The sequence below is a fragment of the Mustela nigripes genome, chromosome 8, assembly GCF_022355385.1.
Source record: "Mustela nigripes isolate SB6536 chromosome 8, MUSNIG.SB6536, whole genome shotgun sequence".
NCBI lineage: Eukaryota > Metazoa > Chordata > Mammalia > Carnivora > Mustelidae > Mustela > Mustela nigripes.
This window is the reverse complement of record NC_081564.1, coordinates 21179042-21206221: the sequence shown is the minus strand read 5'-3', so window position 1 is coordinate 21206221 and position 27180 is coordinate 21179042. Positions and strand designations below refer to the sequence as shown.

The following is a 27180-nucleotide window of genomic DNA, read 5'->3' as shown; positions in this document are numbered from 1 at the left end:
TAGGCAAAGTAGTGATTCCAAATTTCATTGTATTTTAAAAAATCTCTGTAGGTAGAACTATTCATTCCAATAATTCCTGAATTTAATATGTCCAGTTATTCCAAGTACTATATATATATATAATCTGAAAAATACATGCAAGATTCTTTTGTTTTCTCTGTTATGCCGAGTTTTATCAGTAGCTGAGAAGATATACAGGGACTAGGTAAATTATATTCCTTTTTTTAACTACACAAAATGCTATTTATTAGCCTCCTAAGGACCACATTGTACCGAGCTTAGTAGGAACAGGCGTATTTTGACAAATTAGAAGCTTCTGAACACTTACTGGAGTGCTTTTTTCTTTTAAATTTATGTGCACTTGGTGGTGATGATGATGTTAGAATTCTCTAGTATTTATAATCTTTCTGTACTAGGACTTTTCCATGGTGTTTTACTTAGCTGTTAGAGACTTTATTTAATAGTTTACATCAGAGAGTTTGTCTTTTTTTTTTAAGATTTTATTTATTTATTTGAGAGAGAAAGAGAATAAGTAGGGAAGAGGGAGAAGCAGACTCCCGCTTGAGCAGGGAGCCTGACATGGGACTTGATCCCAGGACCCTGGGATTATGACCCGAGTTGAAGTCAGATGCTTCCTCAACTGAGTCACCCAGGCCACCCCTCCCCCCTTTTAAAGTAAGCTCTATGCCCAACATGGGGCTTGAACTCATGATCCTGAGATCAAGAGTTTTGCATGCTCTGCTGACTGAGCAGCTAAGTGGCCCAGTTCATATCAGAGTTTTAAGCAGTTTCTTGTCTGTCAAGATACTCTACCAAAAAGACCCCCTGATCTTGTATGTATGGTTTCTCCCCTCTTAGATTCACAGTGTACAAAATAAAAGCTCTGAGAGCTCTTCCACTAAAGCAGAAACTCATTTAACTTTGTTTATCCAAGTATTTTGAGGACCTAAGAGGTCTTGGAGGAACATATTTTGGGAAGTGTTACTGTATATGGAGATAATAGAATGCAGGACCATCTATCTATCTATCTCTCTGTCTATCGAGAGCATGAGTTGGGGGCGGATAGGGGAAGGGCAGAGGGAGAGGGAGAAGCAGACTCCCTGCGAGGGGGGCTCCATTCCAGGATCCTGAGATCATGAACTGAGCTGAAGTCAAATGCTTAACTGAGTCACCCAGGCACCCCAGGACCCTTCTTTTTTAAATTTGATTCTTATCTATATTGGCACTGAACCAAAATTTATTACTCTGACAAGCAGGAAATGCTGTAATAGTAGGAGCGTGTCTTTTTGCTTTTAGGTTACATTTGAATCTAACCATTTTACTTTTTAAGGCTGTTATATGTATTTTTATGTCATACCCTTGAGTTTTCCAATACAAGATTGGTTTCTGTAACTTTTGGCTAGTACTGCCTGTATTTGGAGTCATGATGAGTATATTTTTCAAAATGGAATCAGTTTTGTACATAGTATCTCATACTTTGGCTTAATGATGTAGGTAAAATAATTAAAAATCAAGATTCTTTAGGAAAATCCTTATTACTTGCCAAATGTTGCACTAGTCCATTCATTTTCAGGCAGTATGTTTCATGATCATAGTTCAAAACAACAACAAACTAATTACAATACATTTTTAGTTAACCACTTTGAGTATCAGGAAGTTGAGGAACATAAGGACACTGATGGGTACTTGGGTGACTCAGATCGTTGGGTGTCTGCGTTCGGCTCAGGTCATGTTCTCTGAGTCCTGGGACTCAGTGTTGCACTCCTGTCTACTTCTCCTTCTCCCTCTGCCTGCTGCTCCCCTGCTTGTGCTCTCTCTCTTTTTTTTTTTTTTTTTTAAAGATTTTATTTATTCTTCAGAGAGAGAGGGAGAGAGAGCGAGCACAGGCAGACAGAATGGCAGGCAGAGGCTGAGGGAGAAGCAGGCTCCCTGCTGAGCAAGGAGCCCGATGTGGGACTCGATCCCAGGACGCTGGGATCATGACCCGAGCCGAAGGCATCTGCTTAACCAACTGAGCCACCCAGGCGTCCCATTGTGCTCTCTCTTTTAAAAACGAACAATAATAATAAAAAGAACTGGACACTGATATTTGAAATTTCTAGGATATTTTAATGTTTCAAACTATCCTCAGAGTCTAGGATGTGATATCCCTGTAAACAGGAAAAATAATGGTGGCTTATGTAGGAGATCAGCTCTGCCTTTCTTCCCTCCTTTCTGTGGAATTTGTCCTTTTTATAACATATATCTCTATGGGAGTCCATTATTTTTCTAAGTATTGGTGTATTACATTATGAGATCTCTTCTCTTTTGAATGGAGGAAGTGGATTTAGTCTTAAAGACATGGGGAGACAAATTATACTTCACACTTTTTGTTTCCATTTTATTCATGACAAGCCTCATTAGAATTAGAATCTGTGTGAATACTGCTCTCTGAAGTTTCTTTTCTTGGGACCCTGATGCATTTCATCATTTTACTGTTTTAAAAATGAGTAACTTTTTTTTTTTAAGATTTTATTTATTTAATTAACAGACAGAGATCACAAGTAGGCAGAGAGGCAGGCAGAGAGAGAGGAAGGAAAGCAGGCTTCCCGCTGAGCAGAGAGCCCGATGCGGTGCTCGATCCCAGAATGCTGGGATCATGACCCGAGCCAAAAGCAGAGGCTTTAACCCACTGAGCCACCCAGGCGCCCCTAAGAATGAGTAACATTTGACTCATTCACTCTTTTTGGTTTTAAGGTCACTGTTACTAAGTCATAGAAAGTGACTTGATTTGGAAAAATTCAACATAAAAAACAGGTCTTAAATTGCCAAGATACAGTTTACAGCAGATTTTTTTTTTCTTCTTGATTTCCCAAAACTGGCATTTGTCTTTGAAATTCCATGGTAACAGCCAAATTGCTAAATCTGCCAGTCTGAGAAGATTCTTTGATACATTACAGTTTGTGTTTTTTTTTGTTTTGTTTTAAAGTAGACTCCGTGCCCACCGTGCCCAGCCCAGAACCCAATGCAGGGTTTGAACTTATCACCCTGAGATCAAGACCTGAGCTGAGATAAAGAGTCAAATGCTTAACTGACTGAACTATCCAGGTGCTTCTAAAATTGATGTTTTAAAAGGTTTTTTTTTGTTGTTTTTGTTTTTTTGCAGTTTAAAACTAGGGCGCCTGGGTGGCTCAGTTAAGCGTGTGCCTTCAGCTCAGGTCGTGATTCCTGGGTGCTGGGATCCAATGCTATATCAGCCTTCCTGCACAGCAGGGTGTCTGCTTCTCCCTCTCTCTATCCCTCCCCCTCCTTGTGCTCTCTCTGTCTTCCAAATAAATAAAATCTTTGATACAAAAAATTTAAAACTTAGGCTCATTGCATAACATTTGGATACAAGAAAATTTTAAGAAAATAAAAATAACCCACAGTTTTATATTCAGAGATAACTTAGCATAGTTAATATTTTAATCTTGTTTCTTTCATTTTTTAAGTGCAGCCCTCTTAATATGGTTGAGATCATATTTTCTATTTGACTTATATTTATATTCTTTCCCTTAATAAAACTTTTCATATGTATGTATGTAATCATATGTATGTAATCACCCAATATGGGGCTCGAACTCAGGACACTGAGATCAAGAGTCTCATGCTCTACTGACTGAGCTAGTTAGTTGTCTTCCCTTAGTATTAACTGTAAATTGCCAAGGGAAAGCCAGAGTTTTCTTTTGCATTCATTCACGCTATCAAAAAAAATTAAATATATATGTTTATAACCATATGTATATATAAAAACATATGCATATAGATAAGTACGTATCCAAGGTACTATGTTGGCTGCTTCTTGGAAAGTTTATGGTCTTTCAGGGTACCAAAGTTTTCCATGTAAAGCAGACCGTGAAGAATGTCCCTGTTCTCTTGAAGTTCAGAGGAGGATACTCTCTGGATTATCTGACAAAGTTTCTTTGTTTGTAGATTCCTCTCTTTGGTGCTAAGACTATTGGTCGGAGAAGTCCTGATGGACCAGTGTTGAGCAAAGCTGAATTTGTTGAGAAGGTTCGTCAGAGTAACCAGGCCTGTCATGACGGAGATTTTCACACAGCTATTGTTCTGTACAATGAAGCCTTGGCTGTTGACCCTCAGAACTGCATCTTATACAGCAATAGATCTGCAGCCTATATGAAAATCCAGCAGTATGACAAGGCACTGGATGATGCAATCAAAGCTCGACTTCTCAATCCCAAATGGCCAAAGGTAGAAATTTCATTTACTTTTGCAGAATCTTTTTTGTGCTGATTTCTTATTTTAATGTAACATTTTATTGAATTTGCAGTTATTAATCTTTTAATAGTCTGTATATCTGCAAAGTGTAGAATGGCCTCATTGAGCTGTACACAAGTGAATGGCTTCCCTTTTTAATGCTTGGGAACTGTGCTGTCCATGTTCAAGTTTAATTCTATATGTTTGAAATTTAACATCTTTTTCACTTAGCTCCTTGATAGGATACATTTAAATCATTTGTATAGGTTTTGACATCTTCTTTTTGCACAGATGTTTCAGATGGAGATGGTTTGTTTCTTTCAACTTAAAATAATTAATTTTATTATTCCCTGTCAATGACTGCTGGTATTTTGGGGCATTACCAACTGATAGGTGGTATTTAATCAGAGAAACTTTTTTTTTAATATATCATTTTAATTATCTATGTTTCCTTGAACAGTTTAAGGTTTGAATTATCTTTGTTTTGTACATGCTTTGTTTTCAGTGTGCCTATTCACCATCTAACCCCCAGTCTGTTTTAGATTTCTTAAGATGTACTAAAATGTTTGAGATTTTTTTTTTTATTGAATCATAAAAGCATTTGATCCCATTCTTGGCTTTCTATTATGTTAACAAAAGTTAATGGATATTTGCTAGAGATTTAAAAAATATCCTTACTCTCTTATTAATATCATAGTTATATTAACTTATACTTAAACTCTGGTGGTTACTTTTGGCTTCATTCAGAGGAATTTCCAGTGTTGCTGCTGCCTCATGAATTGTTTAGTATTTTGTAATTCCCTAAAGAAGTTCTATAATTATTGTAGATTAAACAAAATCTGTTTTAAAAAATTTGTTATATGACAATTTGGAAGTTAGAATGCCATTACCAAAGGACAGACCCAGGTTCGAATTCCTTCTCTTTTGTTAATGACAGTATGGCTTTTGGTAAATTTCTTAACCTCTCTAGGGTTACAAACAATAGACTAATAATACTTTACTTGTAAGGCTACTTGAGAGTCAGAGATATTTTGTTACTTGTTCATAATAGATGTTTGGTGGATAATAGCTATGATTGTGACATTTTTATTAAGGGTATAGATTAGTAAATTATTCTAGCAAGGCTTGGCTTGTTTCTTCTCTTTCTCTTCCTTTTTCTTTTAAACCCTGTGTTGAGGGTGCCTGGGTGGTTCAGTTGGTTGAGCAACTGTCTTCAGCTCAGGTCATGATCCTGGAGTCCAGGGATCAAGTCCCACTTCAGGCTTCCAGTTCTGCAAGGAGTCTGCTTCTCCCTCTGACCTTCTCCCCTCTCATATTCTCTCTCACTATCTCTCTCTTTAAAAAAATAAAATAAAATAAAGCCTTTGTTGATGCAATGAGCCTGTTAAATAGCTTAATTTTCAAATTAAGTATCTCCGTTCCTTCCTTTTCTGGATCTACTTATTTTATGTTCTTCTTAGATTTGTGAACACTTAATAAAAAATATTTATTTTAGATAGAGTGAGTGACAACAGTGGGGAGAGGCAGAGGAATAGAAGCCTTTTTTTTTTTTTTTTAAGATTTTATTTATTTATTCGACAGAGAGAGAAATCACGAGTAGGCAGAGAGGCAGGCAGAGAGAGAGGGGGATGCAGGCTCTCCGCCGAGCAGAGAGCCTGATGCGGGGCTTAATCACAGGACTCTGAGATCATGACATGAGCTGAAGGCAGAGGCTTAACACACTGAGCCACCCAGGTGCCCACCCTTTTTTTTTTTTTTTTTTAAGGTTTTATTTATTTATTTGACAGGTAGCAAGAGAAGGAACACAGCAGAGGGAGTGGGAGAGGGAGAAGCAGGCTCCCCGCTGAGCAGGGAGCTCCATTCGGGGCTTGATGTGGGGCTTGAGCCCAGGACTCTGGGATCATGACCTGAGCCTAATGATGATTAGATGCCTAATGACTGAGGCACCCAGGCGCCCCAAGGGATAGAATTTAAGCAGACTCCTGATGTGGGCCTTGATCCCATGACTCTGAGGTCACGACCTGAGCTGAAACCAAGAGTTTGACACTTAACCAACTGCCACCCAGGCACTCCCTATTTGTGAACACTTTTGGACTTTTATCTTTTTCCTTTTTCTGTCATTCCTCTTTCTTTTGTCAACTTCTTGTGACTTAACACACAAAAAATTGGCTTTAAAAGGTGCACTTTTATTATTATAGATGAGAAATCAGCCTTTTAAAGTAACTTCTATCAAGTTTAAGTCTCTGTTTTTTTTTCTTTTATAAGTGAAGTTGTTGTATATTTACAGTTGCATTAATATTTTAGCTCCATATTTGACTTCAAGCAAACTTAACTTTGGGATATCTAGAATTATATAAAATATAAATTAGTTTTTATTATTGAGATTATAAACAGGCTTTCATAACAATGTGATTCATAATAAAATCAATTTATAAAGAAATTTCCATTGCTACATAAATTTTTTTTCATTTCAAAAAATCTTGATTTTAGGGGCTCCTGGGTGGCTCAGTGGGTTAAAGCCTCTGCCTTCAGCTCAGGTCATGATCTCAGGGTCCTGGGATTGAGGCCTACAGGCTGAGCAGAGAGCCTGTTTCCTCCTCTCTCTCTCTGCCTGCCTCTCTGCTTACTTATGATCTCTGTCTGTTAAATTAAAAAAAAAAAATCTTAAAAAAAATCGTGATTTTATACTTATTTTTCTAGGAGTATATTCACTGTGTAAAAGAAGGTTCACTTGTACTCTTTTGTCCTAAAGATATGTCTTGAAATTTTATCGTTTCATTTTTCTTTTTCTTTTGACTTTTAAAATTTTCAGTATAATTCTTTTGCCTTCCTGAAGTATTTCTCTGAAATGTATTACCTAGTTTGATGAGGGAAAACATAAATTCCAGTTTTTTTTTTTAAAGATTTTATTTATTTATTTGACAGACAGAGATCACAAGTAGGCAGAGAGGCAGTCAGAGAGAGGAGGAAGCAGGCTCCCTGCTGAGCAGAGAGCCCGATGTGGGGCTCTATCCCAGGACCTGGGGATCATGACCTGAGCCAAAGGCAGAGGCTTTAACTCACTGAGCCACCTAGGTGCCCCTAAATTCCAGTTTTTTAATGTATATATCCAAGGACTCCAGAGATGGTAGAGAGTCTTTGATTTATGTCTACTTTGGCTGAATAAAAAATGATTTTGGTTTGATATGGGCTGCAAAAGAGGTATGAACAAAGCACTGTGACAGACTCCCAAAAAGAATAAGCCCAGTCTTAGTACTAAATTATGATACTTAACCCTGTCTCTTGGCTGTTGTCTGTTTATTTTCATTCTTTTTGTGTCCTGTTTAAGAAATATTGATCTTACTCAGGGTTATAAAGTTTTTCTTAGTTTTTCTTCTAGAATTTTTAGTTTTTTTGTCCTTAGGTCTATGATTCATTCAGGGTATGGTATGAGATAGAGGTGAAGACTTATTATTATTTTTTAAGATTTTATTTATTTATTTATTTATTTGACAGAGAGAAATCACAAGTAGATGGAGAGGCAGACAGAGAGAGACAGAGGGAAGCAGGCTCCCCACTGAGCAGAGAGCCCTATGCGGGACTCGATCCCAGCACCCTGAGATCATGACCTGAGCCGAAGGCAGCGACTTAAACCACTGAGCCACCCAGGCGCCCCTATTATTATTTTTTTTTTTTTCAGTATAGATAACCATGTTCCAGCAACATTTTTTGAAAAGACTATCCTTTCCCCATTGAATTATCTTTGGTACCTTTGCCGCAAACCATTTGATCATAAAAGTATGGGGGTATAATTGGTCTCTATTTCGTTCCATTGTCCTATTTATCTGTCCTATGGCCTAACCATAGCCTTGATTACTGTAGCTATTGTATGTCTTTATATCACGTGTTATGAGTCTTCCATCTTTGTTTTTCTTTTTCTAGGTTGTTTTTGTTATTCTCTCTGTATTTTAATATAAGTTATGAAATCAGCTTATCAATTTCTTCAAAAAGCCTATTGGGAAATTAATGTGATTGCATTGAACTTTTAGAACAATTTTGAGAGGATTGCCATTTTTTTGTTTTTATTTTTAATTTTTTTAATTTTTAAAATAAAAAAAAATTTTTTTTGACAATTGCCATTGTAACATTGCTCAGTCTTCTAATCCATGAACATGGTATATCTCTCCATTTACTTTGTCCTTTTTCATTTTCTTTTGCAAATTTTTATAGTTTTCAGCATTCACTTCTTGTACAATTAAAACAATTTATTCCTAAGTATTTTGCTTTAAAAACAGATTTTATTTACTTATTTTAGAGAGTACGTGCTTATGCATGTATGTGCCTACAGTGGTGGAAGGGTAGAAGGGAAGGGACAGAGAGGGAGGGAGAGGGATAAGTGGACTGACACAGCGCTCCACCTCATGACACAAGTTCATGACCTGAGCCAAAACCAAGAGTTAGATGGTTAAACTACTCAGTCACCCAGGTGCCCTGTAAGTATTTTGCTTTCTGATGCTATTATAAATTGATTTAAAACTTTTTATTTTCTATTTTCTCATTGCTAGTCTATAGCCACTGAGGTGCCCTATTGTTAAGAGTTTTTGCATCTATCTTTATGCAGTACATTGATCTGTGTTTTCATTTTTGGTGATGACTTTGTCTGGTTTTAGTATCAGAGTGATACTGGCCATATACAATGAGTTGTGAAGTCTTCTCTCTTCTTTTAGTTTCTAGGAGAGTTTATGTTGATGGGGGCACTTGGGTGGCTCAGTTACTTAAGTGTATGCCTTCTGCTCAGGTCATAATCCCACAGTCCTGGGATGCCTGGCATTGGGCTCCCTGCTCAGCAGAGGCATCTGTTTCTCCTTCTCCCTCTGCCCCACCTCCCTTGCTTGTGCTCTCGCTCTCTCATTCATTCTCTCTCTCTCAAATAAATAAATTCTTTTAAAAAATAGTGTTTATGTTGGATTGGTATTGTTTCTTCCTTAAGTATTTGGTAGAATTCACCAAGCAACCATCTTCACATGGATTTTTCTTTGTGGAAAAGTTTTAATTATGAATTCAATTTCTTTGATTGATAGAAGACCATTCAAATTTTCTAATTCTAATTAGATTAGTTTGGTATTTTGTTTTTTTCAGTACACTTTTTTTAATTTTTAAAGATTTTATTTATTTATTTGACAGACAAATATCACAAGTAGGTAGAGAGTGGGAAGTAAGCTTGCTGCTGAGCAGAGAACCCGATGTAGGGCTTGATCACAGGACCCTGAGGTCATTACCTGAGCTGAAGGCAGAGGCCTAACCCACTGAGCCACCCAGGCACCCCTCTTTCAGTAAATTTTTACATTTAATTTGGGTTGTAAGGTTATTGGTATCAAGTTGTTAATAACATTCCCTTATTATCCTTTCACTTTTTGTGGGATATTTAGTAATGTCCTTTCTTTCATTCCTGATATTGTTAATTTGTGTCTTTTCTCTTTTGTTTCATTAGTTTGCTTAGAAATTTATCAGTTTTATTCATCTTTCCAATCAGTATTAATTTCATTGATTTTCAGTATTATTGTACATTTTCTCTTTCATTAATTTCTACTCTTTATTATTATTTCCTTCCTTCTAATAATTTTACATTTAATTTGCTCTCTCTTTTTTCTTTCTTTTTTTTTTTAAATGGGAACTTAGGTCATTGATTTTAAATATTTCTTCTTTTTTATACACATAGCACTTAAAGCTAAAATATTCTCTCCTAGCACTGCTTTTGCCGTATCCTACAAATTTTGACATTATATTTTGTCATTCTATTCAGAAATATTAGAATATTTAAGAAATATTAGAAATATTTAATACCTTTTTAGTTTCCTTGGGAGTGCTTCTTTGATTCCTGGGTTATTTAGAAGTTTATTGCTTAATCTTCTAATATTTCTTATTTTAAAAGTTATCTCATTTTTGATATCTAATTTAAACCTTTTGTGGTAGATGACTACATTTGGTATGATATTAATTTTTAAAAATTTACTGGGGCTTGTTTTATAACTCATTGTATATTTTATCCTGTTGAACCTGCCATGAATGCTTGGAAAGAATATGTATTCTGCAATTGTTAGCCGTGCTTCTAGAGATATCAGTTTGCTCAAGGTGACTGACTATGTTGTTCATGTCTTCTATGTCTTTGATACTTTTTGTTTTTTTGTCTTATTATTCCATCAGTTATTGAAATAAAGAGGTTAAAATCCACAATTAAGATTTTGGATTTGGGGTGCCTGGGTGGCTCAGTGAGTTAAGCCACTGCCTTTGGCTCAGGTCATGATCTTAGGGTCCTAGGATCAAGTCCCGCATTGGGCTCTCTGCTCAGCAGGGAGCCTGCTTCCCTTCCTCTCTCTCTGTCTGCCTCTTGACTACTTTTGATCTCTCTCTCTCTGTCAAATAAATAAATAAATAAAATCTTAAAAAAAAATAAAGATTTTGGATTTGGCTCGTTCTTTAATATCGTCAATTTTTGCTTCATGTTTTTTAAAGCTCTAATATTAACATATACCCTTTTTTTTTTTTTTAACATATACCCTTTAATTATTATTCTGTCTTCCTTATTTATTGATCCTTTTATCATTATGCAAAGTCCTTTTTTATCTGTGTGGTAATTATTTTCCTAAAATCTATTTTGTTTGATACTAATATAGCCATTCCAACTTTCTTTTACTTAGTCTTTGCATTATATATCTTATTACACCCATATATTTTCAATTTCCCTGGCCCTTTACATTTAATATTTATCTCTTTAAGATAGTATATAATTGCTTTTTGCCTTTTAAATAAATTTTTTACTCTCTGCCTTTTAATCAGAATTTTTGTCCATTACCATTTAGTGTAATTATTGATGCTGTTGATTTTTTTTCTGTACCATTTTTTTCTTTGTATTCTCTGTTTTTCTTCCTCTGTTATTCATTTCCTATCATCTATTTTTTTTTTTTAGAGTGGTATTTTTTTAAACTGCATTTTGAGTTGATTTGTTTTTTTCTCTTGAGAATTTTCATTTTCATTTGTTTTTGATTGTTGTTGATGTTGTTTATCTTGGTTAAAATAGTATTGCATACTTTGTTTCTTGAATTGCAGCTCTAGTTTCAGTGCAGTTATTTTGTCCTTACTTGAACTGCTTTAAATTTCTTCTGTATACATATAACTTGAGGGTTAACTATAGATGTAGGTAGACAGAATTTGAGTATCCTTTTTCTGGTTCTTTTCTTGCTGGGATTGCTTTCCTCCATGCCCAAAGTCAATAGTTACCTGTGTTTCAGTATTCTGATTTCTCCAGCCAGAAAGGCAGTGTTCCTGTCACCCTACTCACCAATCTGATTGGGAATTCACCTCACAACTCTCTTCCTCCAGGAATCTGTCTGCTTTCTCTCCACTCTCCAGTGCTTTCAGGTAGGCTCTTTTTGATTATATCTAATATATATATGTGTGTGTATATATATATAGTTCTATCTTTTTGTATTATATCTGTATCTAGATTTTATAGTTGTTTTCTCTGTGGGAGTGGGTTCACTAGGATCTTGCTTAGTAGTTAGTGGAAGCAGAAATGATAGCAGAAGCACCAGTGATATAAGGTTACTCATGTTTAGTGGATCCCCAACAATGTCATCTTGCCTCCTTAAATCAAGTGGATTTCTTAATGTTTTGAGTTCTCTTTTTTTGGGTCATTTTTCTCAGTTTATAATATTTAGCTCCATTTCCTTGTTCATTCTTTGAATTGGTTAGTAACTCTTCTGCATTCTTTCTTGAATTATTCCATATATATCTTATGCAGTTTATTTCCACAGCCAGTATTAACGTCTAGGTTGTTACAGTTTCAGCCTTATTATGTCGTGAATTTTTTTATTGTAACAGTGTTCTCATGAAAAACTTCCTGTTGTTTTATGTTTCCAAGTGATCTGATATTCAAGATTCTGCACAAGTGGTCTCATTTGCCCCTTTATTTCTTGCTATTGTGCTGACAAACCTGCTTTTGTTGGTTGATCCAGTCTTTTCTTCTTTCTTTCCTTCCTTTTTATGCCAAGCTCTGTGCCTGCAGTTTCTTCCCTTGCTCTATTATATGGTAAAGTAGGTCTAGTTCAGTTCTCACTTTCCCTGGAAGCTACATTGAGCTTCTGTGAATATAACGTTATCTATTGCTAATTTCAATTATTATTTATATTGTTATATAGACATGTTACTTGAATTTTATCTCAGTCTTAAACTAGCTTGAAAATTCCTTGCAAGTTTGTCTCCTCTTTATTTTAGAGCCTAGACCTTGCTGGACACCTTAAATTTTTAAACTCAAGAATTTTTTTAAAAACCTTAATGTCTAAATCAATGAAAAAATTAAGAGATGTAACTGTGCATTTCTTATTGTAGACTTCTAAGGATGCAGATATCACAGACCATAAACTTATTGCTTTAACAGTTTAGAAGTTTTTGCTTGAAATTAGCCAAATTCTGCAATAACTTTAGTCCACTTTCTTTTTAAGAATTTTATTTATTTATTTGAAAGAGAGACAGAGAGAGTGAGAGAGAGAGAGCACAAAAGCATGAGGGGCAAAGGAAGAAGCAGACTCTGCTGAGCAGGGAGTCCGGGACAGGGCTTGACTTGGGACTCTGGGATCATAACCTGGGCTGACAGATGCTTAACTGGCTGAGCCACCCAGACACCCCTGTTTAGTTCCCTTTTTAATCACTTTTGGAAGGAATCTAAGATTTCTTTCAAATCTCTTGTGTTAAAACCTTTCATGTGTTTAGTGAGATAGCACAACGTAATGTAGCTAGGACACATGGGATCCTTGCTTTGCATGATAACACACCATAAAAAAGACTGTACGAACGGAGAAATCTTGCAGTGTGAACTTTGCAACAATTTTGACTCTTCCGTGACCTTTAAAAGTTTTTGTCGAAATACTAAAAACTCTTACTGTGGATTATAAGGGTATAAGGAATGGAAAATTATTAAAACTAACATTTATTTAGTACACTGTGATTTAAAATGGTAGAAACATTGAGAATTTGTTTTATTTTGCTATAAAAGACTTTTCTGTAGTTATTTGAATAGTACTTACTGCTTTCTTCTCATATAACTTAAAATACAGAGTATCTTTTCTATGCCTTGGCAAATTGTCATACTACTTTCTAGTTTGGATTGGCTTCTAAAATGCTAATTTTTATTGACTGAGTCTTCCTGTAGTTACAGTAATTTTGCCAGCATCACGTTCTCTGGCACCTTTTCAGCCTTTTTGTCACAACTACTTTCCTCATTTATTTATTTATTTATTTATTTTTTAAAGATTTTATTTATTTATTTGAGAGAGAAACAGTGAGAGAGAGCATGAGCTAGGAGAAGGTCAGAGAGCGAAGCAGACTTCCCATGGAGCTGGGAGCCTGATGCGGGACTCGATCCCGGGACTCCGGGATCATGACCTGAGCCGAAGGCAGTCGTCCAACCAACTGAGCCACCCAGGCGTCCCCTACTTTCCTCATTTATGTTGACAAGTTCATCCTCACTAAGTTCTTCTGACTGGACCTCTTGAACAGTGGCTATGTCAGCATTCCCATGGTCAGCTGTTTTCTTTTATGTTCGAGAATTTTACCTTCAGCATTATCACTCTTTATGTCTTTGCTGCATTCATTTTTATTCTTCAGTTTCTTTTTTTAAAAAGATATTTATTTATTTATTTGAGAGAAAAAGAGAGGGAGAGAGAGAGAGAGAACATGAGCGGGAGGGCTCGGGAGGGAGGCAGAGAGAGAATCTCAAGCACACTCCACACTGATCCACTCGTGGGGCTCAATCCCAGGACCCTGAGATCATGACCTGAGCTCAAACCAAGAGTCGAATCCTTAACTGACTGGGCCACCCAGATGCCCCTTTATTCCTCAGTTCTTCTTCAAAACCCCATTTTTATAAAATGACCACATAGGTTTCTCACTGGGAGATGAAGAGGCAACACAACTACCTTTTTGCTGTTTCTGTGTGAGCTGAATAACAGATGTTCAGTGACCAGACACCACAGAGTTTGAAACAAGTGATGTGATTGGTGAATAATCAGATGCATATTTCTTAACTAATAGCAATTGTGGATTGAAGAACCAGCAGCGACATTTGTATTTTTTGCATTTACTTACAGTTAATATACCATTGTAATTGAAATTTAAATTGCATCATTAGGGATTTAGAGTCATTTAACTGTGGTAACTGAAATTCATGTGTATTGAAACAACATACTTACGAAGCAAGAACTGCTGGGTCTTTGGAGTTGGAGCTAGGGTTTTTCCTCCTTACATCTTGCTTTACTTTACCTCCATATGTCTCACTTTTCCCATTTGTAAGCTGGGTGAACATCACAAACCTTGAAGGGTTGTATTGAGGGTTAAGTAAAATAAGGTTAGGTGCTTATTAGGTTAGCATTTTTCACATATAGATTATAACATATTATGGTTATTAATGATGATCATTATCATCATGATGATATTTGTATTTAGACACACATAACTTCTTCTCAAACTACCCAAATATCTTTTGAATATTTTTCTTCTCTTTATAATAATTTCGGTAATCTTCCAAATACTTGCCGTTTCTGCTGATCATTTTTTTAAAAGTGCAATGATGAAATGGATAAAATATTCCATTAAGAGGGGCGCCTGGGTGGCTCAGTGGGTTAAGCTGCTGCCTTCGGCTCAGGTCATGATCTCAGGGTCCTGGGATCGAGTCCCGTATCGGGCTCTCTGCTCAGCAGGGAGCCTGCTTCCCTCTCTCTCTCTCTCTGCCTGCCTCTCCGACTACTTGTGATTTCTCTCTGTCAAATAAATAAATAAAATCTTTAAAAAAAAAAAAATATTCCATTAAGATATATGTGTTGCAGAGGAAAGAGGAAGAATTATTTTTTGCCAGGTATAGAGGACATACACTCTTTTGAATAACTTATCAGATCCTATTGCTCTTTTTAAAATGTGTTATATTTCATTTATTTGATTTCAGTAATTATCTGATAGGCATTTATTATAAGAAAGCATAGGTCTGCCACTGTCTTCTCTGGTAACAGTATTTAGTTGATTTGTCTTCTTTTTAAAATTTAGCATATTAACCTTTTTTTTTTTGAAGTCTTTTTTTTTTTTAATTTTTATTTATTTATTTGACAGACAGAAATCACAAGTAGGCGGAGAGGCAGGCAGAGAGAGAGAGAGGAGGAAGCAGGCTCCTCGCTGAGCAAAGAGCCCGATGCGGGGCTCGATCCCAGGACCCTGGGATCATGACCTGAGCCAAAGACAGAGGCTTTAACCCACTGAGCCACCCAGGCGCCCCTTAACCTTTTTTCATTGTTTTGGTATTCTGCCTCTTTCCCATGATTAAAAAAAAAAAAAAGAATGCATTGTTGATCTGTACTTGTATCAATTAGTTTTTGTTTTGTAACAAATCACTCCAAAACGGTGACTTAAAATAATAAACATCCATTTATTTAGCTCAAGATTCTATATGCCAGCTGAGTGGCTCTTCTGATCTGGACTGACTCAACTGATTTCTGCTGAGCTTGCTCATGTGTTCAGGTTCAGCTGGAGGTTTGCCTGATAGATTATCTAAGACAGTCTCACTTACATTTCTGACACTTGGTATGCTGTTGGCTAGGAGAATAACAGCAACTGGGCTGTGTGTCTCTTATCATCTTGCAGGTTTTCCTAGGCTTCTTCCCAGGCAATTGTAGGATTCCTACATCCGCAGAAAAGTGGAGGCGACAATGCATAAGCATATTTTGAGTTTGCTTGTACCATATATGCTATTATTCCACTGGCCAGAGGAAGTCACATGGCCAAGCCCAGACCTACCCTAGAAGGGGATTACCTAAGGGCATATATAGAAAGCGAAGAATCTGTAGCCATCCTTATAATTTACCCAGTATTTTTTGTTAGATTATATACGACTTCCTAGATCATATCCCTTTTCAGTTGTATCTGTTTTATTTCAACTTTTTACCCTTGATCTTTCTGGTTTGGAATTTTCTTGAATCACATCTGTTTAGACACATTATTTGTGAAGTAGTTTATATAATTTTTGTGTGAATTATGAGTTATATTCTTTAAGGGTACCATAGGTAAAGAAACTTAAAGGAATAGTGGCTTTTCATATGGTGTAACTATATAAAAATTATATAAGGGGAAGGTCTACAGGGGAATTTTCCCATTAATTGTAAAGCGTACTGTAAATATCTTCTCTTTCTGCATGAATTTAAAGCTCTTCTTATATTCTCATTCATTGATTATACTGGGTGACCAAATCTTATTATCAGGTATAATACTTGATGAGAGAGTATTATATTTTATTTGTTAGGTATTAGACCTGATGAGGGTTAAATGTAAGAAAAAATGTTAAAAGATATCTTGGCCTCGTGTTTCTTTTTGGTTTAGCAAAAAGAAAATATTTTATTTTATTTATTTTTTAAAAGATTTATTTATTTATTTGTCAGAGGTTGAGAGAGAGAGAGAGAGAGAGAGACAGCAAGAGCCTGATCACAAGCAGGGGAATAGCAGAGGGAGAAGGAGAAGCAGGCTCCCCACTGAGCAGGGAGCCCAATGTGGGGCTTAACCCCAGGACCCTGGGATCATGACCTGAACTGAAGGCAGATGCTTAACCAACTGAACCACCCAGGCATCCCTGTACTCATAATAATCTTATGTAGATATTATTATCCCAACTTTACAAAAGTGAACATCTATCCTGAGTGAGAGATCCAGGTAGTAGAAAAATAGAAGAGTTGGACTTTCCATCTTTCTAATGCCCCTAAGCTAGATAATCTTAATAGTGTGCTTTCATTACATACTTTTGGAAGTATATCTACTTTTTATAATTTCAATTAATTGTTTTAGGTAAATACATTTTTAGGGAGTTGCCTGCTTGTGCACTCTCTCTTTCTCTGATAAATAAATAAATAAATAAAATCTTTTAAAAAAAAGAAATTTATTTATTGAATGTTTCTGCATGCTAAGCAGTGTTCTTTAAAAGATTTATTTATTTTTGAGAGAATGAGAGAGAGTGTGTGCAGGGACCAGGGAGGGGCAGGAGGAGAGGGAGAGAGAGAATCTCAAGCAGATTCCCTGTTGAGTGTGAAGTCTGACACAGGGCTTGATCTTACACCCTGAGCTCATGACCTGAGTTGAAATCAAGAGTCAGTCACCCAACTGACTGAGCCACCAAGGCGCCCCATAGGCAGTGTTCTAACTAAACCTTAGTGATTCAGCCAAGAACAATGCAGAACAAAGTTACAACTAACATTCCAGTGGGGAGAAGCAGATAATGAAGTTTGAAAGTAATAAATGCTCTGAAGATAATTTCAAACAGAGTAAATGGATGGGAGAGTACTGAGAAAAAGGGATGACAGAATTATGGACAAGAGTTTGTGGGAGAAGATGATTCAGATGAGACCTGAAAGAACCAGGTGTGGGCAGAATGCGTTGTAGGCAGAATAAACAGCTAGTTTGAACGTGGCTGATTGAAGAAAATAGCACAAAGGCCAGTGGAACACAGTGAGTAAGTGAGTGTGAGTGAAAAGGAGGTGGTGGGAGATAGTTGTTGAAGTAGGCAGTGGCCAGGTTATATTGGGCCATTTAAGCCATTATAAGGAAGTAATATTTTATTCAGATACTCATGGGATGTCATTAGAAGATTTTAACTAGACAGATGACATACTTAATTTATGGTCAGTCTAGTTAAATGTTATGCATATGTTTAACTTCCACATATTTATAACTTTCCAATTTCCCTCTGTTACTGATTCCAAATTTCATTCCATTCTGATTGGAGAACATACTTTGTATCATATTAATCCCCTTAAATTTATTTGGGCTTGGTTTATGGCCTAACATATTATCTGTCTCCAAGAATATTTCATGTGTACTTGAGAAGAATGTGCTGCTCTTGTTGGGTAGGGTGTTCTATAGATGTCCATTAAGTCTGGTTAGTTTGTAGTGTTTGTTGTTCAAGTCTCCTGTTTCTTTGATGATATGATAGATGCCATAATTCATTATTGAAAGTGGGATACGAACTCTCCAATTATTGTGGTTGAATTTTTTTTCTCTCTTTCCCATCTCCCCCTCCCTCCTTTCCTTCCTTTCTTCTCCTTTCTTTTTTTTAAGGTTTACTTAAATTTTTTTAGTAATCTCTACATCCAATGTGGAGCTTGAACTCATGACGCTGAGATCAAGAGCCTGATGCTTTTCTGACTAAGCAAGCCAGGCATCCACCCCCTTGTCTTTTTTTTTTTTTTTAAAGATTTTATTTATTTATTTGAGAGAGAGACAGTGAGAGCATGAAAGGGGATAAGCAGACTCCCTGTGGAGCTGGAGGCCCGATGTGGGACTTGATCCTGGCACTCCGGGATCATGACCTGAGCTGAAGGCAGTTGCTTAACCAACTGAACCACCCAGGTACCCTAAAAGTTGAGTTTTCTATTTCTCCCTTCAGTTCTGTCATTTTTTGCTTCATGTATTTTGGGGGTTTTGTTTTTGTTTATTTGTATTTTTATGATTATTATATCTTCCTGGGAGACTGATCTTTTTGTCATTCTAGAAATATCCTTTGTCTTTAGTAACAGTTTTGGTTCTAAAATCTATTTTGTCTGAAATTAATATAGCCATTTCACGTCTCTCTTGGTTACTTCTTGCATGAAATCTCTTTTTCCATACTTTCCTTTTCAGCCTGTTTATGTTTTTGAAACTAAAGTGAATGTTTTATAGACAGCATACAGTTGTGTAATTTTTTAAAAATCCATTTTTCCAATCTTTGTTCTATGATTGTAGTGTCCCAATATTAGTCCATTTTTATTTAATGTATCTGCTGGTAAGGTATGATTTACACCTGTCCCCCTTTTTTGTTTTGTTTTGTTTTTTTAAAGATTTTATTTATTTATTTGATAGGCAGAGATCACAAGTAGGCTGAGAGGCAGGCAGAGAGAGAGGAGGAAGCAGGCTGCCCGCTGTGCAGAGAGCCTGATGTGGGGCTCGATCCCAGGACCCTGGGATCATGACCTGAGCCGAAGGCAGAGGCCTTAACCCACTGAGCCACCCAGGTGCCCCCTCTTTCTGTTTTTTTAAAGATTTTATTTATTTATTTGACAGAGAGAGTGAGAGAGAGCACAAGTAGGGAGAGCAACAGGCAGAGAAAGAGAGAGAGAGAAGCAGGCTCCCTACTGAGCAGGGAGCCTGATGTGGAGCTTTGTGGAACACTGGACATTTTAAGTAATATGATGTGGCAACTTTGAAAATCAGATTTTTCGCCTCCCATCCTTCCACTGGGTTTATTGTTGCTTTTGTTGTTGTCTTCTTTGAGTTAGTTACTTCCCTAAACTAATTTTTTTTTTTAAAGATTTTATTTATTCACTTGACAGAGATCACAAGTAGGCAGAGAGGCAGGCAGAGAGAGAGAGGAAGGGAAGCAGGCTCCCTGCCGAATAGAGAGCCCGATGCGGGGCTTGATCCCAGGACCCTGAGATCATGACCTGAGCCAAAGGCAGAGGCTTTGACCCACTGAGCCCCTCAGGTGCCCCCCTAAACTAATTTTTTAAAGTCTTTCTTCTTTGTCATGTGCAGCCACAGAAATCTGTGCTCGGACGACTTAATGGTCAGCTGTTAATGGGACAGAGCTTCCATAAATTCCTTGAACCAATAAGTTTCCCTCTCTTTGTTGAAAAGTTCCCTGTGTGTTGAACATATCTTCAGTACGCTGGCAGTTTATAATTCTGTCTTAGCCTTTACTTCCTGCTTGTGTAGAACCTCAATATCAGGGGTGACTGGGTGGTTTAGTTGATTAAGTGACTGCCTTCAGCTCAGGTTATGACCCTGGAGTCCCAGGATCAAGGTCTGCATCAGGCTTCCAGCATCTCTTGATTTTTTAAAGAAACATTTTTCTTTAAGGACACCTGGGTGGCTCAGTTGTTAAGTGTCTGCCTTTGGCTCAGGTCATGATGCCAGGGTCCTGGGATCATGCCCAGCATCGGGCTCCCTGGGTGGCAGGAGGCATTTTTCTCCCTCTCCCATTCCCCCTGCTTGTGTTCCTCTCTCTCTGTGTCTCTCTCTGTCAAATAATAACAACAGCAACAATTATAAAAAAAAAAAAACCCAAACATTTTTCTTTAGCCTCTTTTTTACTCAGCTTATATTGCTACATCAGGCAGCTGTCATCTTAAGCAATTGCCACTGATTTTGTTTGACATATGCCCTTTGGAGAGGGCTGTTTGCTCTGAGTTATTTCTGAGCCAACTCAAAGAAAGTCCTGTGAATGGAGCTTTTCTAGGGAGCTGCCGGACGAGTCAAATAGTGGTAATTTTCTGGGGTGAAATCTGGGGATTTTAGGGATCCCCAAACCATTATGATCATACCATTGACTCCAGACCTTCTGGTTTTTGTGGCTATTGTTATCTAAGTTATATATAAAGTTTTATCATAAGTTATATCAAAGTTATGAGTCAAATATGTATTAAATTCATAATAAATATTTACAGTAAAAGTTGACTGTTTTCCTTATGTAATTCTTTTGTATAATTCTATTCTTGTTTTTAAAGAGGTGAGAATTTAGTTATTCAGAAGCTTTTTGTAGGCAGTTAGAATGACAAACGGGATTTTTCATATTCAGGAACATGACACCTTAAATATAATTGAAATTCTATTATGCTATTGTAAGCAAAATTCATCTCATGTATTGTTACTTCTATTAATGTTATAGATCTCATTACCAATTTATCTTTGGGACCAAATGGTTTCTTATTAATATGGGCTATTTTGTATGTTTAAATATATGATTTTATGACAGGCTTATTATTTGTATGCCTTTGAAGTATGTTTCAGGTGTGTGTACATGTACACACATATAATTTTTTAATTACAAAGGAAACTCAAAATTACTTTTGCAAAAATATCAAACTATAAAATTGTATTTATCTTATCCACTGCGCACTCCATTGTCCCTCTGCCATTTCAGTACTGGAGTTGACTATTTTAAATCTAATTTGAGTATTTTTGAGACCTTCTGCAATATGTCTATAGCTATGCACACATGTACACATATTCCTACATTTTTTGAGGAGGCTTTATGCCCAGTGTGGAGCCCAATTCAAGGTTTGAACTCATGATGCTGAGATCAAGACCTGAGCTGAGATCAAGAGTTGGATGCTTAACCTACTGAGCCACCCAGGTACCTCTACCTATATACTTTTTAAATTTTTTAAATTATTTTTTAAATTTTAAAAAATATTTTATTTATTTATTTGATAGAGAGAGAGACATGTCGAGAGAGGGAACACAAGCAGGGGGAGTGGGAGAGAGAGAAGCAGACTTCCCTCTGAACAGGGAGCCGATATGAGGTTCAATCCCAGGACCCTGGGATCATGACCTGAGCCAAAGGCAAACACTTAATGACTGAGCCCCCAGGCATCTATACTTTTTAAATATCAGATTTTGCAATGTGTTTATTTTTCTTTTTATTTATACACCTAATTATTTTTAACAGCTATATAATATTCCACAGCATAAATATGCCAATGTAGTATTTTTAATTTTTTTATTTAAGAAGTAGATAATAGTTTATAATAAGTGATGCAAAAGTGGTTTGAAAGCTTTTTCCTTGGGTATATATGTGAGGATGAAAGTAGTCTGTTTCTTTGTTATTCAAGAAAGGTTGCAAACCGACTATAGACAAAAGTACATTTTCTGGTTGCCACCATTTGATTGGTAGGTTTTTCTATTTGATGTTGAAGTAACTCTTTCTTAAGCTCACTGGTCATTGTTTATTTATTTATGCATTTGGTTTTTATTATTGTTGATTGAAGATGGAAAATCAGTTCTTTACTGGGAGGAATTTTTTCTCATAAATGTCAGCCTGAGGTAATGCTGAGTCCACAGCATCTCCTTGGGGACCAAGCTTTTGTGGGGTAGAACCAGCTGCTTTGTCCTTGGGAAATGATTCAGGAAGTCTGGCAAGAAGGGAAGTCTTGCTATAAAGGAAATTCAGGAAATAGGAGCTCAGTTATTTAAATTCTCAGATTTGTTTATCATAATTCATTTCAAGAATGTTCTAGTGACAAAGTTATAAACATATGATAAGTAACAAGTATCCTTCCAGCTCCCAGTTGGTACATATTTATAACTAAGGAATTTGAATGCATTGTTGTAAGTGAAGTGAACGTTTTCTTGTCATTTATACTTGACGGTTGATTAAACTGTAGATATACACTTTGTGGGTGCTATTATTTAAAATGTATTAGCACACCCAGACTTTAATGATTTCGATTTGTCTTGGTTTCTGTAATAAAAGTTTGGTAGCATTTTTTATGTTAATGAAGAGAGTAGACTATCCTAGGGGTTTTCATAGTCATTTCATAGAAGTGTTTTTCAGTAGTCTAAAAAAATTTTCGGATTAGAAGCTATGGAAACAATTCCAGAAACAATGACCAAGAAATAGTTTCTATGAAAAAATGTTTTTATTTTTATGTATTTTCGATGAGAAAATACTTTATTTATTTGCCAGAGAGAGAACAAGAGAGAGAGAGTTCAAGCAGGGGGAGCTGCAGGAAGAGGGAGAAACAGGCTCCCTGCTGATCAAGGAGCCTGATGCAGGACGTCATCCCAGGCTGGATCATGACCTGAGTCAAAGGCAGACACTTAACGGACTGAGACACCCAGGAGGTCCCCACAAAATATTTTTAAATGATCAGGTTTGTAGGTGACCAATATATGTAAATAAAATCAGTCTTTTTTGGGAAATGAACTATTACTGGTACCAAAATTAGAGCATGCTTTTTATATTTGTGTTACTATAGCAACACTGGAAGTCCTTGAATAAATCTAGTCGTTGATTAAATTTAGTAATTTTTTCTTACAGATTGGATAATGTTTCAGAAGTGTTGATTACATAGTTTCAGTTTTGAAGTGGACTATGAAAAGCATTATTTTTATATTATATTTTAAAAGATACCTGTAGATGCCTTCATTTGCATTCTTTGGAAGGAGTACGTTCTAACTTAAGGGAAATATTTTTTCTTGCTGATTCAAGTCCAGTGAGGCTTTTGATAACTGGAATTATTATTGGAGTACCTGGGTGGCTCAGTTGGTTAAGTGGATGACTGTTGGTTTTGGTGCAGGTCATGATCTCATGGTTGTGAGATCGAGCCCCTTGTCGGGCTCTGTGCTCAGTGGGGAGTCTGCTTGAGATTCTCTCTCCTCCTTCTGTCCCTCCCCATTCCTGCACTCTCTCTTTAAATAAATAAATCTTAAAATAAGAACCAAAGTTATTATTGCTTCATGTGTTTATTTGTTTAGATAATTTTTGAGGTATACTGTATTGTTAAAACATTTCATTTACTTTAATTTTTAACTTTTAATTTTGAAATAATGTGTTTATTGGGGCGCCTGGGTGGCTCAGTGGATTAAGCCGCTGCCTTCGGCTCGGGTCATGATCTCAGGGTCCTGGGATCGAGCCCCGCATCGGGCTCTTTGCTCAGCGGGAGCCTGCTTCTCTCTCTCTCTCTCTGCCTGACTCTCCGCCTGCTTGTGATCTCTCTCTCTGTCAAATAAATAAATAAATAAAATCTTTAAAAAAAAAAAAAATGAAATAATGTGTTTATTAGTTCAGATATTTCTTTTTTATTTTTTTAAGATTTATTTATTTGTTTTTATTTAAAAATTTTAAAAAGATTTTATTTATTTATTTGAGAGAGAGAGAGAGATCACAAGTAGGCAGAGAGGCAGCCAGAGGGAGAGGGGGAAGCAGGCTCCCTGCTGAGCAGAGAGCATGATTCAGGGCTCGATCCCAGGACCCCAAGATCATGATCTGAGCTGAAGGCAGAGTCTTAGCCCACTGAGCTATACAGGTGCCCCCAAGATTTATTTATTTTAGAGAGAGAGGAAGAATATGATTGAAACCAAGAGTCAGTAGCTTAACTGACTCTACTACCTAGGCGCCCCTAGATATTTCTAATTTTTTTAAAGATTGTATTTATTTATTTGACAGAAAGAGACACAGAAAGAGAGGGAACACACACATGCAAGGGAAGTATGAGAGGGAGAGGCAGACTCCCCGAGGAGCAGGGAGCCCGATGTGGAGCTCGAACCCAGGACTCTGGGATCATGACCTGAGCTGAAGGCAGATGCTTAACTGAGCCACCAAGTTTCCCCTAGATATTTCTTTCTAAATATGCTACACTCTACTGTCAGAGCAAGTATAAATTTTATTTACTTTTATGTTTTAATATTTTTAATTTTGAAATAATGTGAAACATACAGAAAAGCTGTGAGATTAGTTCAAAGTATTCCTGTATATCCTTCATCTGGACCCTCCAGTTGTTCTTTTTTTTTTTTTTAAAGATTTTATTTATTTATTTGACAGAGAGAAATCACAAGTAGGCAGAGAGGCAGGCAGAGAGAGAGAGAGAGAGAGTAGGAAGCAGGCTCCCTTCTGAGCAGAGAGCCCGATGCGGGACTCAATCCCAGGACCCTGAGATCATGACCTGAGCCACCCAGGCGCCCGACCCTCCAGTTGTTAACATTATACCGTATTTGGCTTGTAATTGTCCCTTACCTGTTATTATTGTTGTTATTTTCTGAACTGTTTGAGAATAGTTGAATACCTGATGTCCCATTATTCCTAATACTCTAATATATAACCATAATAAAGCCACTAAAATCAAGATATTAACATTGATGAAACACTGCTATTCAATCCATAGACCCTAATAAAATTTTAGTGTTTGCCGAGCAATATCCTTTATAGACAGTCTTTCCTTTCTGGTCCTGGATCACACACCTGGTAAGAAATACATTAGGAGTTTAGTTCAGATAGACTGTAGAATCAGGCCTGTACCACCTGCTCACATTATAGGTAATTTACTTGATTGACTGGACTTTGATGGCTTGTGGGTTCCTAACTGTTATTTTCTTGGTTTGTGCCCTGATCTTTGATCACTAAAATAATATATTCCTGATCCTTCACTATCAAATGTCAGACAGCCTTTGCCCATACTGCCTAACCTACAGCTCACTGCTTGCAGTCTGGACTTTTCTTGCCTATCTTGATCCTAGCAGTCAATTTACCTCTCTTTTTTTGTATCCTTAGCATAATATGTGAAGTATAAGTAATATTTTTGTGCCTGTGAATATCATGCCAGGCCCTCAAGTTGGGCGCCTGTTCTATGTAGGAGTTAGGCACAGTATAAAACTGTTGGCATTTGGGGGCACCTGGGTGGCTCAGAGGGTTAAGCCTCAGCTTTTGGCGTAGTTCATGATCTCAGGGTCCTGGGATCGAGCCCTGAATCATGCTCTCTGCTCAGCGGGGAGCCTGCTTCCCCCTCTCTCTCTGGCTGCCTCTCTGCCTACTTGAGATCTCTTTCTCTCTCAAATAAATAATAATAATAATAATAATAATAATAATAAAAAAAATCCAAAACCTTGGCATTTGGAATAATTTCACGTGTCACAGCCAGCATAAAAGACTGTATAAAGCTGAGTAGAGCTGCATACCTAGAACTCTGTGTGTGTGTATTATGTTCTGCTGTGAATCTTGGGGTAAGCAGAATGTTCTTTGGAATTATTTTGGATTATGCTCCTGCCTATAGCCTCCATTAAGTCTTAGTCTGGTCGCCTCACATACAGAAACTCCTCAGGTAGTTCATTATTTCCCAAAAGAGTGAACTAATCAAATCATAGCCTACTATTTAGGATCAGTTGGCAACTCCTGGAATAGATATCATAGACAGAATATTCACTGCCTGAAAATTAAATAGTTGATATTAGTATATATAGAACTTGCATCAATTTCTAAAAGTCAGAGGTCTATTTCCTATAATAAACTTATTATGGTTGTAATCACTCAAGCTTTAATGATATTTGAAAATAGGCATTTTATGAGTTGGCCAGCTTCTAAATAATAGGTTTTCTGAGGAGGTTTTAGATTAAAAGGTGGCATAAACTTTTGATTAAAAGTCTTAATTTGGCCTGGTGATTCACAGGCCTATACCCCTGGGGATAAAAATATGTTTATAAAAAATAAAAAATAAAAAAAAAAAGTCTTAATTTGGGGCACCTGGGTGGCTCAGTGGGTTAAGCCTCCTCCTTCAGCTCAGGTCATGATCACAGGGTCGTGGGATCAAGCCCCGCATCAGGTTCTCTGCTTAGCGTGGAGCCTGCTTCCCACCCCCTCTCTCTGCCTGCCTCTCTGCCTACTTGTGATCTCTGCCTGTCAAATAAATAAATAAAATCTTTAAAAAAAAGTCTTAATGATAAAAATAATAAATTTAGTGTAAAGTCAATTTAGATAGGGAATTTGTGTTATCAAAGAAACAGTGACTTGATTTCTGGGCAACATATTGAGAAAGGGAAATATTTTTAGTGTAATTGCCTCTCGTGCATGTATAAGGAATCTTTTATAAATCCATATGACCATACATTAAAAGCTGTGAATATTTGAGTAAAATGCATGTGGTCTTTGGTTTTATGAATCTTCCAGTCTTGTGCGCCCTCTTGTGTTTAACTTACAGTTAGCACTTAATTCTACATTCTGTGGCTTTCAGTAGTTTGATGGGTTGGGTTGATGTATGTGCATTTTTTGAAGAGATTAAAAATATACAAATATAATGATAAATATTCAATGAATATTACCAGTGTTGTTATTATAAGAGGAAAGAATGTTAAGTGTTTCCCTCGTTCTGTTTCCTAAATTAACTTTCACATACTCAACATCAAATTTTATTATGTTTAATGAATGCATTTATTGAAGTATATGTCCTTGACCATAAATTATTTTGAAAAAGGCTTAGGAGGTTTAATTATAGTATTATTTTTGGGGCGCCTGGGTGGCTCAGTTGGTTAAGCATCTGACCTTGGCTCAGGTCATAATCTTGGAGTCCTCGAATCAAAACTCACATCAGGCTATCTGCTCAGTGAAGAGTCTGCTTCTGTCTCTCACTGTCCTTT

At 36.7% G+C, this 27180-nt stretch overlaps 1 protein-coding gene across 2 annotated transcripts in view; it reads left to right on the top strand.

Annotated features, from left to right (window-relative positions):
* TTC28 (tetratricopeptide repeat domain 28) overlaps positions 1-27180 on the top strand; it is a 637573-nt gene that overhangs the window by 38706 nt on the left and 571687 nt on the right. For both annotated transcript variants that reach the window (XM_059408718.1, XM_059408717.1), the window contains exon 2: positions 3952-4230. In XM_059408718.1, coding sequence (XP_059264701.1) covers positions 3952-4230 — 279 coding nt within the window. The remainder of the gene's footprint in view (positions 1-3951; positions 4231-27180) is intronic.